This window comes from Leptidea sinapis, chromosome 27 (genome assembly GCF_905404315.1).
Source record: "Leptidea sinapis chromosome 27, ilLepSina1.1, whole genome shotgun sequence".
Classification (NCBI taxonomy): Eukaryota; Metazoa; Arthropoda; class Insecta; order Lepidoptera; family Pieridae; genus Leptidea; species Leptidea sinapis.
The window spans coordinates 9,912,824-9,934,618 of NC_066291.1; the positions used below are offsets into that span (position 1 = coordinate 9,912,824).

At 34.6% G+C, this 21,795-nt stretch overlaps 1 protein-coding gene across 1 annotated transcript; it reads left to right on the forward strand.

Moving 5' to 3' along the window:
• The first annotated feature begins 5,167 nt into the window (after nucleotides 1–5,167).
• On the forward strand, nucleotides 5,168–16,196 carry LOC126972687 (alpha-tocopherol transfer protein-like). Its single transcript, XM_050819580.1, has 7 exons — nucleotides 5,168–5,234; nucleotides 7,298–7,448; nucleotides 8,152–8,311; nucleotides 9,717–9,885; nucleotides 11,476–11,676; nucleotides 13,684–13,789; nucleotides 15,986–16,196. The coding sequence occupies exons 2-7, from the start codon at nucleotides 7,307–7,309 to the stop codon at nucleotides 16,135–16,137; spliced, it is 930 nt and encodes a 309-aa protein (XP_050675537.1). The 5' UTR covers nucleotides 5,168–5,234; nucleotides 7,298–7,306; the 3' UTR covers nucleotides 16,138–16,196.
• The last annotated feature ends 5,599 nt before the right edge of the window (nucleotides 16,197–21,795 follow it).

A 21,795-nucleotide genomic window follows, 5' to 3' on the forward strand; every position in this document is an offset into this window, starting at 1 on the left:
GTACTGAATTTCATAACAACACTCCTATGTTTTTTTTAATCCCTTCATGCGCAGAGTTTCAACATACCTACAGCCACATTATTTTTATTGCTCGATGCGTGGTATCTGTATGAATTTTCGTTTACGCGCGCTCCACACTCCCAGAACGTCGCGAGCCGTAAAAAAAAAGTAGGTTATTCGAATCCCCGCCATTTTTCTTCGATATTTTTATTGTTTTGTTTACAAAAAATGAGCGATTCATTTTAAACGCTGCAAAAGAACATTATATTCGAGTGAATTTTAATTGCACTATACAAAATGTAAATTACTACTAAAATAAATAATTGTTTCATTAATACTTATTTTATTTGTATATAATCAGTAACGAATGATATTAGGTTACTACTAGGACTGGTGTTTTAATGTTAGCAGTAAGCTAACTGTTCCAGAATATTTTAGAGGATTCATATTCTGGGTGTAGATAAAGTCTTGTATGCAACTGTTGATAATTAGGTATTAAAACACTCATGTGATACTATTATCACACTCGGCTTCGCCTCGTGAGATAAAACCACATTCGTGTTTTAGTGCCCCTTATTACACAACAGTTGCATAAATAACTATTAAAAATTAAAAGATTTATTTGGTTAAAAAATACAGATATCTTATAACTAATAACAATATTATGGACATTACAGAACCAAAATGGTGTCTAGTCGCCATTATGTTGAGAATATTACTTCTCAACGCTGGTATTCTCTAGACACCGAGACACAGACTTCGAGAATTTAATATTTATATATTTATAATCCCCCAAGTCCACTGCTAACATAAACATTGGCAATGAAAATAAAAAATATATACATACAAAAAAAAAAAAAATAAAAATTAAATCTCTTAGTTACTAATACACTTATCAATTTAAGGAACATAATAATAACATAACATTTAATCATAATATCATAACATCGGGAAGTAATCGGCAAAATTTTTCGTAAAAATAAAATTACAATACGTCGACAATTATCGAACGCAAAGAAGATGTAAATACTACGTAATAAGAGGCTGGACTGCCTGAGTAAAAATTTAAATGTAGTTTATTGTGAAACGTGGCATAAGTTTGAAATAGTAGTAATTACAGGATGGCGATTGGCGAAGAAGTATAATCCGGCTAAGTTTGAAATCATACAGTTGCTTAATACGGAATGGATTTTGGCTATCTCCGTTTTTTACAAGATTATAGCCGTCATCTGTCAATGACTGTGTTATGTTCATACAATCGAGTGAATCGCCTTTTTCTTAGAGAGTTTCGCTAGGCTGATCGAAGTCATTGGCATACAGACCTCATTTTTCTTGCATTAAAATTTCAACGAAGTTGTAACGAATGTTACTCTTTAAATCGGCGGGCGGCGACAGTCACCGAGCTCTGCTCACTGTGAAAACTCGCGAAAATGCCAATTTACAGTGGTGAGACTAGATATGTTTTTCGCCTCTAAAAACCTCCCTTTAGTAAATTACATCCAGAACATTAGAGCCGATTGCGTGGGAGAGTATTCGCCTTGATGAAGTTTTCTATTCTGTCGTGTGATTTTAAGCGCACACCGTTTTTTAACTAAGGCTCACTATCAAAATATTTATTTATGATATTGTTGAAAATAATGTTTTTGATGATAATTTATCTCAGAGTCTGATTCCACAATTTAAAATTCTTAAATAAATTAAGAAAATACAAATGAGAAGTAACACAAATATTTTATTGAGTGACATAGGCTATACCTACGAAACGAAATATAATAATTATATGTACAGGAGAATTTCGGGTTGATACGAGCAACAAAAATCCACCATCGGATATTAAAGTGCTTCCACCAATATCACAATGACACCTGGCCTTCTAAAACCGCGTGTTTTGCGACTTTGTGGAAACAATTATCGGCTATTGTTTTCCCGAACCGATACGACTTAGGGACATTCAAGAAAGGATCATACTCCCATCTTAAAGGCCAGCGACGCATCTCTGAACCCATGGCATTGCGGATGTCCATGAGCCGGTGGCCTTTCCACTACCTATCACGTGAGCCTCTTGCGCGTTTGCCCCCTCTTATATAAAAAAAGTAAAAATGATGACCCAACGCATGGTCCACTGACCACGGATGCACACATCGCAAGTTAATCGCATGCCGAGGAAGAAGGAAACGGGCCGAGGAACATACGGTATTGTCAGTATTTGCATTAAACTAACAATATGTTTACGCAGTGTCGTGATATATTCACACTTAATTTATTAATCCAAGGATTTTTTTCAACAAATATATACCAAAAAAATTTGTACAAATGTTTTGAAGACAAGTTGTGGACAGCTTTTCTGATATTCTTAAGCAGCTCAACTTTTTCCTGTGGTACATTCCTAAATTTACCTAAGATATCAGTTGTTGTCGCTATATTTAAGAAAGTATGACAGATATTCGAAGGTTTTTGAAATATACATACAAAAAAGATTAATGGAGATTTGCCCCAAATTTAATGTAAATTAATAATAAAGAACTGTATGGGTTCCAGAAAGACAAGTCGACGAATTTAGCAATTTTATCTATACTAAAGAATATCTTATGTAATTAAAAAGACTGGAATATATTTTTATCCTTTCAAAGACTTTTGAGTATCTCATCATATAAAATCAATCATCAAAAAGCTTTAAGCGTCTGGTTTATGGGGAGCTGCACTTGACTGCTCAACTACCTTGCAAATAGACCTCAATATGTGGTCATCACGTAACTTGCTGAAAATAATGAGATGAAGTCATCTGCCCATAAATAACTTAATAAGGGGTTCCACAAGGAAGTGTTCTTGGGCCGTTTCTAATTTTAATTATTGTTAATTTTGTTATAAATATTACAAAAATGTTTCTCATACGATATTTCTATCGTTGTGACTTCTGAAAAAATTCCTCTGGAAGGATCATAAAGCTGACATAAGCGTTACGATGGATTCAAAAAGACAATTGATTGGACACAATTATCTAAAAATTAATCTGGCTAATTCGAATTATGTACAATTTAACGAAACGCATAATCCCACATTGAAATGTTCATTATAATTCACTAAGCTAACCAAACAATGTTTCTGGGATTTCTGCTAACAGATCATAATCGAATCAAGTCTTAATGGTGCTGAGTTCTGTAAATTGTTATACTAACGAAATCAATAAATAAAAAAAATCGGCATTTTTTAATAAAATACTGAGATAGATCAAATTAAATGTACTTACTCTTTAAATAATTTTGCAAAAGGTCCTTTTAATTTTAATTGCACGGCGATCACTCTGGAATCTTCTCTAAATTGCTGCCTTACTACTGCTAAATAAATAATACAATCCATAAATTAAGCAACAAAGTAATAATTATAATAAAAATATATAATGTCGATGTCGATAATAACGTTGCTAGCACCTGGATAATTTCTACATTTGGGAAAAATTCAAAATAAGAGAAAAAAACTAAAATATAAAAATACCGTTCGTAAAATTAGCCAACCATAAATATATTAATAGAGTTTTGAACAACATGATACCATGCTTTAGTGATAAAAACGGAGTGCCAGTGCGAAGTGTTTGTTTAAAATTAAAAATCAGTAAGTTATTTTTACCGCACCTTATGATATTCTCTGTTGTTATTTTAACTGTTGTTAAACTATAGCTTACAATTTTTGTACTTTAATACCATACAAATAAAAAATTAACAAATTAAAAAAAAATAAATAAAACAGTACTTGATTTTAAAAATGAAACCATTTCTACAAAATTTCAAATATTCTAGTATAAAGATGACCTACAAAAGCCGTAAGGAGTGCTTCAAGTAGATTTATTTCAGTTGTTATTTTGAACTAAGTATATTTAAAAAAAATATATAAATTTAAAATCTTTAATGGTTTTGAGTACTATCTACACATACATTGTATAAGTATGTAACGGCGCTCCGTTGTGTCTTTTACCGCATTTATCACAGAAAGTGATTCGAAGACCAATTTGACTGGATCGGTCCGGTACAGTTGATATAGAAAAGTGTTCGGAGTGCTCTTTTCTCCTTTGGACGACAAGAAGTCGAGCGGGCCATTTCTTTATCGTTTCTCCGAATTCAGAAAGTATGTCCTTCAGTTAGATCCGGTGCTAACGAGTTAATTCATGCACTCACACACAAAAGAAGTAGGCCTGAACTCGTGGTAGTCAGCATTTGTCCATCCGATCCTCAAATAGCAGACAGCTTGGACAGCTCCCGGCATATCGAATATGTATCAACAATCGCTAGTTCTTGATATATCTATAGAAACATCAGTAGATCAACGACGGTCACTTCTGCTTTAGTTCAACTGGAAATCTTCTAGTATAGTTCAGAGTACATGTATACATACCTACGTAAACCTTACACTTAGGTTGTTGGAAGGAGGCCATTGAAAGCAAGATACAAATGAAGTATGAAAATGATAGTTTGGATATTATAGACCTTGGATCAGGTATGACACAAGAAATTTCCATCATTTAACTATTATAACTTCCCGAGAGTTTTTGCAAGTTGATCATTAGCTTTCTGACTGAGCGCAGAATACAATATGTTATTGTCAGCGTTTGTTACTCAGACTCTAAGCCCACCACTAGTTTTCAGACCTCTGTGCTATCTTCTACACTGTTCCTTCTGTATATCAGTGACATATTGCCTTAGCTTTAGCATGCATTGCTATGCGGATGACAGTACTGGAGATGCTTTCTACACCAGCCATGCAGGCCTATATCGGGAAATCGTTGACCTGGGCTGGAAGAAACTTTTACTTTCTATCGAGTCCTATTATGAGAAAGCCGCGGCATGGAATACTTTGTTCAATTTAACTCCCAGAAAACTCGCATGTTCGGAAATTGTAAAAATTTCATTATCGGAAACTGCCTCTTGAAATATTAAGCGATTGGCATTTCCGTGGTAAGCTGTAAGGCAAAGCCAAAATATTATCTTCGAAAAATGATTCAGTCTAAGTTAATTAAGTAAAAATCATTTAAATTTCTATGATACTATTCTTTATTTTCGCAAATAAAACCATCTGCATGCACATTAATCACACCTCCTCGTGAAAACAAGTCAATGACAAGTAAAGTTATTATTAATTATCACGTCCAAAATATCCTTATATCTTCGTACAATTTATTATATAATAACTATTTTAAAAGTGAACGTGTCTACTTCATACGTTAGTGTCTGTGAAGCACTTAGGTAAGTCATTTCAATTTTATTAAAGTCAAGTGCACCAGAAACTAATTACCTCATTACCTCTTCAAATCTACACGTTTATAAGACACGAGGTTTTGACACGCCTATTAAATGATTAATAATTACTTAGTTTTTCTTTGACTTTTAAGTTAAGAACTCCAAAAGCATGTTTACTGAATACATCGATTACACATAAAGTATATCGAAAACGGTCATTATTTTGGGTATAAGTTCTCAAATAACTTAAATCACGTTTTTATACTGTTTAAAAAGTATGTATGTTTCTTTGGGCTTGTAACTTTTTTTTTACATTTTCTTTTGGCATTCTAAGCTTCATATGCGGTTCTGCAGTATGGACTCGAACAGCTTGTATATACTTGAAAATAGGCTGATCGGTCTATATTTCTCGATGTTGATGAGCAGGCTACTCCTTTTGTAATGAGATTTGCATCTCTCCATAGGTACTGTTTCACTTTCAAGCACCATATTGAAAAGTTCTGGGAGCTGTTACACGAAATCAAGTGCTCCTATCTTCAAAGCTTCATTGCTAATGCCATCTGGCCCGGGGCTTTTATCGCCTTTAGTTTCCTTTAAGTGTAATAGTATTTCTTTTTCAGTTATTTAATCTATTTTGAGGTTTGATTCCGTTGAAACAATATCTTTTTCACTATTAGGTATATTTCTTCTGTCTATAATTCTCCATAGAATTCTGTGGCATATCTCAGCAACTCTCTGAAACTTATTGTTTTATAAGTTGTTGCGATAACAATAATGGTCTCTTGTAATGTTTTTGGAATATATAGAAATATTTTTGTATCATCTCAATCAATCGTAAGTTATTTTGATAAATATAATTTTATACAGATCAGCAAGAGATTTTCACAGTGTAAAAAATAAATACGCACGCCAGATGATAATTGCTTACCTTATGAAACACCAAAGGAATCACAGGAGCGTTTCCGATTTTTAAGATAGTATTATGATTTAAGATATTTCGCCAGTGGGGGGCTCCTTAGGACTGGATGCCGGTTATATTATGGGTACCATAACGGCGCCTATTTCTATTTAGGCATTATTGTGTTTCGGTCTGAAGGGCGCCGTAGCTAGTGAAATTACTGGGCAAATGAGACTTAACATCGTATGTCTCAAGCACGGACTAGTAAAAAAATAAGGACTCCGTGTCACCTTACATAACAGTGTAGCACCAAAACAAGCCGATTAACGTGTAAATACATAGCCCCACGCACACACTTACACTACTACAGGCCGATAGGCGGCCATTATGAGAGTTGTCATCGTCTGTGACAGATCAGTTTGCATTTCAATAAAATATTTTAAAAATGCCGTCTTACGTTGTCATATATATATAAGTGTAAAAACGATATTATATAAGTATTTGTTGCCATATATGATTATTTAAGGAAGAAAACATTGTGTAACTATACTTGCCTGTGGTCTCAAGGTAACGATATACGCAATAATTGTAGTGGCGCTCAGAATTTTTGGGTTTCTGAAGAATCTTGAGTGTTACTGCATTGTAATCGGCAGGGCGTATCAATTACCATCAGCTGAACGTCCTGCTCGCCCGTCTCTTACTGTCATAAAATATATATATATATAAAAAAAAATACATGGCGACTTTGTGTGCGAAATCTTATCTACTTTGTTTGTAACCTATCGAAATAAAATAAATGCTATATTTTACGTTAAGCTATAAGTATCAAAGAAACTCGAATTCATATGGTTTTTGCAGTTTCTGAGATTTGCGTGCATAATAAAACATGACTTATTTGGCCTCTTTTATAAAATACAGCCATTGTCATTTGTTTTATTGAGATAATAATATTTAATCGACAATTCGACATACACGGCATATTGACGTTTTTATTGGTACATGTAGCTACATGTATAGGTGTTTATAATTTTAGGTACTTGATGAGCTACCTACCATGAGAAACATACACTTCATGAATGTCGGTCGTAAATAATAACTACAAAGTCGAATCTAATACCGAATATGTATGTATTGACCATTAATGGTTTAAAATTACCTTACCATATTACAGACTTAAAAAATGACAATCCGACCGCTTCCCGGGCATTTACAAGAGAAAGCTTTCAAAGAATTGTTTGAGGATCCGGAAAGAGTTGAATCGGATATTGCAGCTATACGGACTTGGCTTCAAAAACAACCGCACCTAGCATCGGCTAATCCGTGTAAGTAAAGACTTCATAATTATGCCATCTATTGAAACTTTTGTGCACTACTACACTACCGTTATCTGTCTAGATATATCGGAACACTCCATCTGAACTTGTTTGTTAAAAGTTCCCTAGATGGCGCTATTAAGGAAACACCACAAACTCGAAATTTAATGATAATATCCATATTTTTATACTAATTATTATTGTATAATTTTTATATAAATCCACTAATCTTTTGAATATTTTTAAGACTAAATATATAGTCATTTGGGAAGTATCTCGGCGACTCGTACGACGGGTATAGCGGGCAAGATTTTAGACTACGTCTTGATGCCTACATCCGATAGTTTGTAAAGTTCAGTGTTTAATTAATTAATTAATAGCCTTATCTGGTACCTAAGTCCCAGAGATAAGTCGACTATTTGTAGCACTTATTAGTCGCAGCTGTTGGCAAAGTCCAATAATATTATCATTATAATATTAGTTACAAAATATGCCACGCACACGGTAACAATGATTGTTGTTTTAAATTGAAGTAGGTACCTACTTCCCATCTAATTCTAACCGGTATTTGAGTTCGGTAGATACCTAATGGATAATAATTGCCTTCTGGATTTTCCTCGGTAACTGCTGATCACCAAGCGTATATCAAAAGCTAGACTTACTACTACCTATTTGTAAACTTAAGGCAATGTTTAATTTATCTATATTTCAGCTGATCAAAAGATAGTTTCATTCTTGCGTGGAAGTAAATACAGTCTGGAACGTACAAAGGAAAAGCTTGATATGAGTTATACACTGCGGTCTTTGGTGCCAGAAATATTTCAAAACAGAGATCCTCTTGATCCAAAAATACAAAGGATTTTAGCCAAAGGGTAAATATCATATTGCCCAAGAAAATTAAATAAAACATGTTTTTCTTTATTTAAGGAAGACAAAAGTCTCATTTGATAGGAAGTGATGATGCAAACGTGCAAAGCCTCCGCAAAGAATTTTTCATATTTTCAATTCCTCTTAATTTTAAAATACCTCTCGTTAAAGCTATTTTAAATTTCATATATGTTATTGTGGCCCTTGACCACTGGGTCAAGACAGAGAGAGAGATGCGTTGCCGACCTTTATGGTGGAAGTATGGTCTAAGATTAAAGGTCCCTAAGGGCTAAGTGGTATCGATTTGTGACGACTGTTGGCGGTAATTTGAAGTTGATTTCACAAAGTTTAGTGCAGTTGGCAGCATGGTGCGAGTGATATTTCACGAAGTCCCATCCTCAATCCCATTGACATCTGCGGGACTTTCTACAACGACGTGTTGGAGCTGTACATCCAGTCCCACAGAACATCTAGCTATTTGCTATTACGGCGGAATGGGAGCTTATTTCTCAAAAAACCTCGTCCGAAGCATGCCACGAAGAATTGCAGTAGTTGTTTTAGCCAGTGTAGGTTTATTGTTTGTAAGTTTTAGTAAATAAAAGAGAAAGTTCATTGAAGTAACCCTATTTTTTGTCAAAATGAGTAATATCCTAAAAAACAAAATAAAACAATCGACTTAATAATAAAACAAAAGTGTTTATAAATCAGTAAATAATTTTGATTTTATGTAGTAGCTTCAAATCCCTTTTAATACAATAAGTAGGTACTCGAATAAATCGAATCTTCCAAATTTTTTTGCAAAAGAGTTTATATAATATGTATGAGTTACCACTCACCTTACCAAGACACTCACGATACTCAGCGATGTGATATTTGGCGATCATATATTATGAAGAAGGAAATACACGCCGATCGCGGGGTGCGGTAGTAAGAAGGGGAAGGCAGACACACGGACCTGTCGGCGGTTGCGCTTTACTAACGAAGTAATCGCTTGTATAACTTGTGCTGGCTCTAATAATCAAACTAGTATTTATATTGGAAATTTATTTGTTGTTTGAAAAAAATAATTATTAAAATATGTATTTAACAACATAGGTACTGATATTAAGATAATTATTTAATCATGTATTATTTTGAACTAGCTGACCTGGAAAACGTTGTTTTGCCATATAAATTATATATGTAAACCTTCGTTGAGCTTCAACGAATCTATTACAAAAGATTTCATTATGATCGGTCGAACAGTTTAGGAGTTATTAGGGAACATACAAACATAGATTCTCTTATATATTTATAGATTCGTTTTCAGGGTTTTCTTTAATAGTTATTTATACGACTATGACATAATGAAGTAATAAATTTTATATAACTCAAACAGAAGTTTTTGCAAATTTACGATGTATGTTACAGGGTATTTTTGCCGTTGAGGATATGTGCTAAAGATGGTTTTCGGCCAATATTAATCAGGCTAAGTTCTGAAATTGGTCCTGACGTCACCATGGCAGATATGGTGAAGATTATTTTCATGATAATCGATTTGCTGATTGAGGAAGACGATAATTTTGTCATAGCTGGTCAGGTAAAGTTCTTTTTTAAGGCGAAGAGTAACCAGAAAACATGCAAACAAGGTGTTTTTAGACAAATTTTTTTGGTGAAAATATAGCATTTCGAGCTATGAACACTACTTAATCCTGTTACACATATACTTAATTCTTGTTTGTAGGTTTCTAATGCTTGCTGTTGGTTATAATTTTCACTTCAGAGCCTTTTTGAACTACCACTTTTCCTTGCAGTTAAACAAGTTTTTTGGCATGGCATGACGCATTTTTTTAGTACAACTCTGAGAATAGTTATTCTTATAGCTTTACTTTTTTGTGTAGGTATATTTATTCAGATCAGTAATAAATAACGAGGATTGTAAGCATATAAACTGCTTTACACGCAAGAATTTTGAAAATATTGGCTTTGTTACATAGATGGCGGGCCGGAAGCCGTGAACTCATATCGCGCAAGGTCGCTGGCATTTAGTGTCGCCTTAACTGACATTTTTCCTGCAATATGTCTTAAGAGCATTCAGTTACACACTAAGTATTTGAATTCATAAGTGTCATTTCCGTGACCTACATAAAAAAAGTGATTTTGAATTTGAATTTGAATTAAGGTCGTGTTTGGCAAAATCCACTGATTTGCCCGAATATAATGTACTAGCTGACCCGGCAAACCTTGTTTTGCCATATATATTTTTATATAGCCTATAACACAAAGGTATGGCATTCTAATAATTGGTAACATAAATTTTGAAATCGGTTTGGTAGATCCAGAGATTATCATATTATTATTAAGTATTTTTAAATTATTTTGCTATTCGAGACGGAGACAAACCAACAAATTAAAAATCATGAAAATCAGTCCAGTTATAAAAGTTCGAAAGAGTTTTTATAATAATCTAACTAATAGATATTTTAACCGATATAGTTTGTAAGGATAGATAGGTACGAATATATGTGATGCAAAATTTAAAGGTGGCTACTGCATTATACTCCTATAAACTATGATAACCGCTTGTTTTCGGTCTGTCTGCGATTTGTTGAGATATTGAAAATTCAACTTTTAATGCGAACTGCATGCGTTTGAACTTAATAACTTACTCGGTTGTTTATCGTTATATTCATATTTAATGATTTGTCCAAATTATGCAGTGTATGAGACAAATTTTATCTGCTTTAAATATCAGATGATTATCTCAAAGGTACCACACTCCAGATACGATTTCATAAGGCTACCCGAAAGCATCTCTTGTGGATACATCAAGGGTTTGTGGTTGTCACATAGGTTTTCCTCGTAGATATGGAATGTACTTGGTTGGTTATGCAACCTGAATGAGGTGCCCAATGGATTATAAATTAGCACACCACACGGTCTGTTGCAACAAAGGTCCAAAGCTTCCACTAACTGCAACGCAATTTTATAGTGACGTGCATAGTGTCCCCTTACAATTCACAATAGGTAATGCCCACTCGACCTTTTTTTTAGCATAATTTAGTATAAATGCGGTAGAAGGTGCAGAGAGAACCCACATCTCTACGCAACGCCAAAGAATCAAGCCGATCGGATATGACTTATATTTTTTTGATAATCAAGGAAAATAATATGTTTTTTGTTATTTCAGGAAGCGATTTCAGATTCAAAAAACCTGGGATTTGCTCTACTGTCGCAATTTACTCCAGCGTTGGCAAAGAAAGTTGTAACCTCGTTTGAAAAGGCTTTGCCATTACGACTGAAAGCCGTTCATTTAATAAACACTGCTCCGGGATTCGAAACATCTTACATATTATTAAAAACATTTTTGAGCGAGAAATTAAGGAACAGAGTAAGTAATTGTCACGTTTGTTCTTCGATGCATAATAAAACTATGTCTATAAATAGATTAGACAAGGTATCGCTACGTTATAGATGTGTTAGATAAGACAGTTTTAATTATAATTGTTATGGGCAAGAGACATAATTCCAATATTAACTGAATCTCTTCATTTTAAACTAAACTGAACTAAACATTATAAATAGCAATGGAGAGAGCTATCTAAAATTAAAGCGAACTCATAAAATATAACATGTAATTCTTAGACAAAGAAAACACAGAGTATCTCTCTCTCTCAACAAGCTTTAAAACTCAAATTACAATGGCCAGGCCATGTCGGAAACCAAACTGATAAGAGACGTACTTTAATGTCAGTAAAATATGGACACGACCAAGAGGAAAAAGAAATGTTGGAAGACCAAGTGAACAGTGGGATGATGATATAAAAAATGCAGGAGACAGCAGACTTAATCAAGCAAAAGAATAGAAAGAAAGACATGGAGAACGCTTTCATCCTTTACTGATACTATAATATTAAAAACTTAGATATTTTCCTAACTCACACTTGTAGTATAAATAAAGATATATTGTTAAATTATTTAAATATAAAAACGATTCACAAATATCAGTTTAAATTTTAAAATAAAGTTTGTATCAATTGAGGGATGTCAACATATCAATATAGCTGAGCAAAATATAAACCTATGAGCAAACCAAATTATATACACACACTGCATGTAACTTATTTTACTACATTTATTTTTTACTAGGTATTACTTACTATATTTCTTAAATTGTTTTTGTTAATCTTATTAAAATTAAACAAAGGCTTTGTAGTGCTATTAAAAAGGGTGGTCGTGAAAGCAACATGACTGTGCAAATTTTTATTGTGTATGTAGAACAAATTGTTAGGAATGATTGGTATCATGTTCAGATCAAGAATGTACAGAAAAATGATCAAACTGAGAATACCAAGAATTTCAGAGCTTGCATGGAAAGTTTGACATTGGTGGAAGTGGCCAGATATAGCTGGACTATGGCAAAGTAAGGCCCGGGGCCTTATGACAAAGCTCATGGTCGCTCAGAGGGCAAAGGAGAGGGCTATGCTCCGAGTTTCCCTTCGAGATCGAATCAGAAATGAGGAGAACCAAAGTAACCGACATAGTCCAATCGATTGCGAAACAGAAGTGGCAGTTGGCAGGGTACAGGGACATTTTGGGGGAGGCCTTTGTCCAGCAGTGACGTCTTCCGGCTGATGATGAAGATAATATGTTCAAAAGCTATTACTAGTGACAAAATAAGAATATTCAATGAGAGTACTGGGTACCGGATTCTCGTACTAATAACTTAATCATATTAGGTAATAAATAAATGAAGGGTGCATACATCCCCACTGAGCGCCCGAATCTTTCGTTAGTTGAGTGCAAGCGCCGACAGATCCGTGTGTTTCCCACTCCCTACTTCTGCACCCTGTGATTATCATCTAGTCCACTGTTTAGTTCGGGCAAGTATACGAAGTAGTCAATTAATATTTTCTTACAAATTTGTTTAAAAAAATGATCGAAAATATCACATCCTCCAGTACCGTTACTTTCACAACAGTCACATTGAAGAATGTACAAAATGTATAAAAATGTTCGAGTCCCACGACGTACAAATTTAATTTTTATATTTAATCCCAGAAGTGAGGATATTATTTAAAAATAACAAACTGATTAGTTTTGAAAGAGCTACATCTCGAGTCATTTTCCTAGCAATTATTGTTGTTGAGTAGGTTATCAACTGTGAAGTAGATCCTGCAAATGAAGCCACAACCTGTGAGTTGAACAAGACATACCAAGATTTACGATCGATGCGTTGCACGCATGGTTGACTCAGTTATAAATTTACAAATTATTTTTTTGTATAAAAGGTCTTAAAGAACAAATTCCCTGTTTGTTTTCTCCACATTACAATATGAAGCATGGCTACTTAATCATATACATTTAGATGACTTAGGTACCTATGTAATTTTTGCAGTTTCATGTCCATAATAAAAACTTTGCGGCGCTGTATGAGACATTCCCACAAGAGATGTTACCAGAAGAGTACGGAGGCAGTAATGGTTCTATTCAGGAGCTGACTGGTATTATTAATTTCGATTTTACTATTGCATCTCATATCTCTCTAAGTTTTAAGAGCAGTTTCACGATCTGCATGTGCAGGGTTTATCCGAAGCATTACACACCTATATCTGCCGCAAAATACCATATGTACTGCTCTGTTCCGATTTGCAGGTGGGCATATATCTAATAGAATGCTCGTCAGATATTCTATCTTAAGTCTCAAGACGACGCGAGCATGGTGTTGTGATCCAATCGTATTACGCTACGCCATTTGTATTGCGTTAAGATTCAGATCTTGCTTTCACTGTTGTGGGCAGATAGAGCCTGATCTTATCAGCTGGATCATCAACTAGTTTTGTCACTAAATCAATCAAAAATAATCAGAACTATTAATGAGATCAATACGGTTTAATTTTTCACGATGACGTGATTCCTCTGGGATTGCAAGAGAGTACTGGTAGCGGTGGTCACTTACCTTACTAAGTAGATAAAAATAAGGGTAACAGAACATCTTCCTTACTAGAGTTATAAACTTAGTCTGGCCATAAATACTGTTACAATTAAAAATAAACAAAATATTACATTTGAATTTGGAATCTGTCTTTTTTATATGATTGTTCATTGAGTTTTCTTATTTTGGCGCCAGTACATATATTTTGCGATATTAGAATGGAGTGGGGTGTTAAACAGAACCGAATTGCTGTGATTACATTACACAAAGTAGGTATGGAGCCAAGTGCAATTTTTAAAACTATGCGCTTGGTATTTTTGTTTACGGATGTGATTTTTTTACAATTGAGCAACATTTTAACGAACATTTTATCTCTAAGGAAGCTTCCCAATTAGTCGACAGAGTGCAACGTGGGCCCTATATCTGCATGTGCAGGGTTTATCCGAAGCATTACACACCTATATCTGCCGCAAAATACCATATGTACTGCTCTGTTCCGATTTGCAGGTGGGCATATATCTAATAGAATGCTCGTCAGATATTCTATCTTAAGTCTCAAGACGACGCGAGCATGGTGTTGTGATCCAATCGTATTACGCTACGCCATTTGTATTGCGTTAAGATTCAGATCTTGCTTTCACTGTTGTGGGCAGATAGAGCCTGATCTTATCAGCTGGATCATCAACTAGTTTTGTCACTAAATCAATCAAAAATAATCAGAACTATTAATGAGATCAATACGGTTTAATTTTTCACGATGACGTGATTCCTCTGGGATTGCAAGAGAGTACTGGTAGCGGTGGTCACTTACCTTACTAAGTAGATAAAAATAAGGGTAACAGAACATCTTCCTTACTAGAGTTATATACTTAGTCTGGCCATTAATACTGTTACAATTAAAAATAAACAAATTATTACATTTGAATTTGGAATCTGTCATTTTTATATGATTGTTCATTGATTTTTCTCATTTGGGCGCCAGTACATATATTTTGCGATATTAGAATGGAGTGGTGTGATAAACAGAACCGAATTGCTGTGATTACATTACACAAAGTAGGTATGGAGCCAAGTGCAATTTTTAAAACTATGCGCTTGGTATTTTTGTTTACGGATGTGATTTTTTTACAATTCAGCAACATTTTAACGAACATTTTTATCTCTAAGGAAGCTTCCCAATTAGTCGACAGAGTGCAACGTGGGCCCTATATATATAGTTTATAGGTTATCACGAGCTACTATCCGCAACTCGACGACTACAGCGCGCCTATTTTGCGTGGTGAGGTTGGCGGCTAATCCTGCCAGCCCAGCCCCTTAAGGTAATGTATCAAACCTCTGATGTCACCCATTACCTCGGGGAGAGTCCTCGGTGACCCCAGGTGTTTGGCGTGGACCTTATCCGAGTATCCGACTTCAGTGATGGTTTGGTGGGGTATTAGCTATGAAGGAGTGACTGAGCCATACTTTTATAAAAAGGACATATATATTGTAGATATACAACTTAACTAACAATTTGTGAAACTTTTCAACCTTATAGCTCTACGTGTTACTAATTAACCGAGTAGTATGCATAAAAAGTTTATTTCTGTACCTGGTTTTAACATTATTATTATCACATGTTCTAGAAAATTCGTTTTTGAGCCTAAGTACATAATTTACATTATATGATCGAGTTTTTTTCTCTTTAACAGATATGGAAAATATAACCGTAATTCGTAAAGTACAAATAATGTTTGTGTAATAGTATTGTGTGAATATATTCTAGATTACTGGAAAGTTAAAGTGGAAAGCCGCCGCGACTGGTTCCTTGAAGAAGACAAAGCGCGCTCCAACGAGTACTTGAGACCAGGCAAACCTAAAACAACATCCTCGCTATTTGGAGTCGAAGGATCATTCAGGAAATTAGACGTCGATTAATATTTAAGAAATAAGTATTGTGAGGATAAGAATCAATACTATGTACAGCAACCGCAGAGAAACTGCGATGAATATACCTAATTAATTGAATGTTTATATTTTTTATTTTATTTTATTTATAGCTTTATTTCCTTACATCTATACATTTAGATATTTACTTATAAATTGTATTTGTTAGTATGTGTTAGTATTTCACTATTTTAAATAAAAATACCTATTTTGTTACTATAATTAGTTATTATTTTCGACATAAGGACTTACCTTTAGCGGTAAAAGCCTCCTCCAGTGATTTCCACTTGTTCCTGTCTCTTGCAATTCTTGTTCACATCTCTCCTGCTGTTTCTACTATGTCATCCCTCCATCTCTTAGTAGGTCTGCCTCGATTTCGTTTCCTATTCATAGGGTACCAGTTCGTTACTCCTTTAGACTATCTTTCGTCTTTTGTTCTTTGTATTTCTCCAGCCCATTCCCATTTTAAACCTAGAACAAATAAAATGGAAATGGGACCGCAGAGAAACTGCGATGAATATACCTAATTAATTGAATACTTATATAAGTGTATATAAATTATTTGACATAAAGTACATAATTTTGATTATTTCTGTGTTTCCTTAACAAATATTATTAATTTAAGTTCCTTATGTAAGTATCAAATAAAATTCCGTTGTAAGTTGAAACTGTATGTGTCTTAGATTACACGCAGACATAGGAACTTGATCAAGACGAGGAAGACTCCCTTAGTCGATTCAAGCCGACTTTATCTGAAAGAGCGTTACAAAGCTGTGCGTGATGGCTCAGGCTCATTCAATACCCACAAAAAAAGTGTACAGCGCGCTTTAATTACAATGCAAGAATTTAGAGGGAACGAAAGCGTTGTCTGTTATGGCCTAAACAAATGGTCGCATTTGGTATGGCTGGATTATCGGACGGCCCGGTGGGCGACTCGCATCAATTAGTCCGGCGTCGTACTAGGGACGTTCCGGAAGGTAATGATAATAATTTTGTCCGATTCACAATGCGACATACCATCTGTTAGAATCATTTTACGTCCTTTCGCTTAACATCCAAAAGATGGCGTTGTCTATGTATATGTACATTGTAACATTAAAAGACGCAAACAATTGTCAATGCATCATAATATATGAGTATGTATGGTACAGGTTGGTTGGTTATCCCAGTGGAAACTCCATACGGAGTGCCGCTTGCGCCTCTCTCTCTCTCCCCCCAAGAGAAGGTCGCCTTTGATGTAGGCTTAGAGGGCACCTGCCCAAAGCCAACTGCAGGTGGTGTTTAGTGGGTAGGCACCTAGGTTTTCACGTGAGTCCCACATAACCAACGCAGACTTAGGCTGCGTTGGTATGCATGAGCATTCACCACCTCCCTCCCGTCGTTATCCCGGAGGGTAGCCCTTTCCCTTGTTTGGGAGCAAAAAAATAAAAAAAAAAGTTGGTTAGTTCTGGAATATCAGTGAATAAATACTGTCAAGTTAAAGGGTGTGTGTTTCTTTATCGTAGTCCTACTGTGCAAATTAAACACCATCGAATATGTTCCACTACTAGATCGCATCTGATGAATCAGCCGTTCCAAATCCGATCATGTGCTTAGGTTATTATAATTAACATGGTAGCCTATAGAGTCTTGCGATGCTCGAGGAAAGTTAGTCACCATATAGATGAATCAACATGTCTAAAAAGTATACACATTAGAAGGGTGTCAGGAAGCCAAAAATTAGGAAAATTATTTAAAGAAAACGGAAATTGGAGACAAATTATTTACCCCTAATTAACATTGGTAATTTTTTTTGCAAAAATGGCTTAAATTTTTTTTTGATAGGGTTTTATTCTTTCAAGTGTCTACCATAGTAGAAAATAATGATATTTTTACCAAAAATATAACTATAATTAATTATATTCTGTTATGGTACCTTCACTGTATTTTAGCGGCAGTGTGCCCATACCGTTACAGCCACAGAATAGGTAAACTCTTTAAACTGTTCTGTGGTTACAGCTATATCAAGACATATTTTCGTTGACTTTACCTTATACTATATATAAGTAAAGATCCGAAAGCCCAATAAAATCTTCTTACATGTCAGAAGTATTACTAGATTATCAGTTTTTAAAGAAAAAGATTACCATGTTAAATTATTGTTAATAACTATATCAATTTTAAGTGCTGATACATCCTCGAGATACATATATTAATAGACGTCATTCGACAAAGCTATATTTTTACAACCTTTATCAAGAATTACACTAGGTGCCTTAAAGGCCGGCAACGCTCCCGTGATTCCTCTGGTGTTGCAAGAGAATGTGGGCGGCAGTGATCACTTAACACCAGGTGACCCGTACGCTCGTTTGTTCTCCATTTTCATTAAAAAAAACACATTTTTGAACTTAGACTAGCCAATTCTTCAGAACATGTTGTGCATCATTTTACCATTTCCGTCTGCAGCATTTATATTGATTATACGTTTATAACTCTATAAATATGCCAACTTAAGATTAAGAATGATAATTACAAAACATTAATAGGAATACATGTGTTATTTTATGCACGTATTATTACTTACGTTAATAATAATAGTATTTAAGATGTGAATGTGTATGTATAAGTGTACGAGAATGAGGATGTGGGTGATTGAGTGTTTTCGTGTTTATGTTATACAATTTTATTTTAATTTAGGGTATTCTCGCGCCTGCTACGATCTTAAAGCGCATCAGGGATGCTTCCCGAGGCACGGGTGAATTGTTGGGTAGTTTTTATTTTAAAATCCAAAACTTTGTATGGCCTTGATAGGCAAGAGCAGCCACAACAATATTCTACTGATTTGACTGGACAGCATTTGACCAATGTAATATGAATCACCTACTGACTTTATGAAATATACAATCCTTATGTTGCACTTATATTTATTATTCAAACAAACCAAATCTTATAACCATATTTACAATACAACGACTACATAAAATTAAAACCATCATCACGTGGAAGCGCACCAAGAATACTGGCAGCATTACCGCGTTGGATAGCAAGGATGATCCGTTGACCGAAATAGCTGCCAGCGCTTGGGTTTCCAGTAGCCTTATTGAGGCGCGAAGATAGTATTTTGAACATTCTCCGCGCCTCTGGGCCCCACGGGCCAAGTGTATCGACACCAAACGGCACAACTATGTATGACTCACTGAGACCAACATATTTGCGACGCTTGCTGTCTTCGGCAGTCGAAGCAGTAGCCCCAGCACCAACTGACGTAACTTGGACATGAGAAGGAGCCAGAGTGCCGACGCAAGTAGCGTCCCACACCAGCGCCCTTATTATATGCACTTATTATTATAATTATTATAGTACATTTCTGCAGCGGTCAGTAAGTCATTGATGGCCGAACGTGTAAATATGGGCCGAGGCATGCATACCTAAGTCTATCAATGCCTAGTTATGGCCAAGGCTTGTATATTACTTTTCTCAAATAACATTTCAAAATTATTTATTAATAAATGATTAATACATAAATGTACAGCTATTTTCGTTTTAATTAAACATGAGTTTTTTTTTCAAATTAAAATTAAACGTCTCTTATCAAATTAAATTCAAATTCAAATTCAAAAACACTTTATTCATGTAGGTCACGGAAATGACACTTATGAATGTCAAAAAATAAATAAAAATAAAAATATTGTTTCTTATTGAATTTACCGCTACTTCGTAAAGGGCTTAGCTCAACTAATGAGAAGAAGTAGCAATAAACTCATTGCCACTTTTTTAAGTCAAGATTATTATTTTAATTGTTTTACAAATCATTTCAATTACAATATATGCAATGTGACGCAACAAAAATACTCAAATGTGAAAAACTGAAAGGCTTACACGAGTAAGTCAAAAAAAAAAAAATTAATACTTATAAACACAAGAGTTATTGAGTATAGTAGGTGCATCAATCCATACATACCGTAAAGAAATAGAGGCATTATGTGAGCATTTCATAAAATAAAATATATAATAACTTTAACTTTAAAGGAAATAATAATAATAAAAAAACACATCAAGCAGACCTCCCGGTAACAAGATCATCCAGCCACCACGAGTAACACCCGTTCACGAGCATGACGCATGGACCGGCCATCGCCTCCCTCGACCATATTTTAGGGAAGGGAACGACCCGCCCCACGTCGCCGCCACAAGCAGAGGCATTTAAGCGAGCATGACGATACCTGTCACGAGAAATCTACCGAATAACAAAACAATTCAAGTTCATCTACATATTATGCAATACTTACTAAATGCCTCTACTTTCAATTTTGTTTAAAATTACATAACTCATGATAATTATTATTATTCTTATTAAAATTGATTAAAAAACAGAAACAATATTAATATTTAAATTATATAACTATAATGACATTTATCAAACTAAGACAGACATGTAACAGCCCAGCAGCTCAGTCCCAAGGGTTCTTTAGATCCAGATATTCAGATATTTTATAGTACCCTTTTGTATACAACTTTTTCTTTAGCACTGATTTATATTCATTTAAAGGTAAGTTCTGAATGTCAATAGGGACCTAATTATAAAATCGCCTCTTGAATTTCAGGTCAGAAAATTCATTACACTCATGTTCTTCACTTGATATTCTTTTTAAACGATTTTAAAAAGGGAGTATGTTCTCAACTCGTTGGTATGATTTTTTTATCAAATACAATTACTTTTCAAAATCGCTGACGAACAATGAACAACAATAATTTTTACCGCTTTAAAGTGTTTATTTTTTTTTTCACTTACCAGTTTTCTATTTGCAAGTCAGTTGGAAATTGAAATAAAACCTTTTAATAAGTTATCTCCTTGGTTTCTCTATCTATTGTCTTGGAGTCTATTGACTCATCACGATATCTCCGGAACCATAAGGCGTAGAGACATGAAATTTGGTAGGAATATTCCATTCGCCGAGTAGAGGTCAGCTAAGATATTATGAAATTCTACTCGGGATAGTTTTTTTATTATATAAACAGAACAACGTCTTTTGGGTCAGCTAGAAATGTTATACTTATTTCGTTTCTATTTAAAGTTAACCTAATCCGTATTATAACGTTATATACGTATTATTTAATTTATAAGCTTTTAAGATGAATAAAAATAAAATCAAATATAATGATGACCTGACGTGAGATTAATGCAAATTCACAATTTGAAACATATTTTTTAATCGGACACAATTGCAGTTCATCGCAATGTTAAAAGTCACAGATTTCGATGATATCTTGTGACCACATCAAAATATGTTTCGTAAGGCTGTGGTGGTCCAATCAATTAGAAATTTAAAAAACATTCGAATGAATTCGCGAAATTCAACCCGCTTCATGTAATTGACGTGTGGCATTCAGCAACCGCACTTTTTGTGGGAAAGTTCTCGCCTCACACACCCACTTTGTGGGATCATCTACCGGTTGCAGTTTTCCCGAATCCGTACAGCTTAGAAACCTTCAAGCTTAAAGAATACTCCCAATTTAAAGGCCAGCAACACATATCTTGACCCCTGGTGCCGTGATCATCTATGGGCGGTAGCCTCACCACATCTCATCACATCTATTCCCCCTCTAGTACCTATAAGAAGAAATAAATAGTAGTTAAAAAACCTAAAAACAAGCTTTTTATAGAAAACT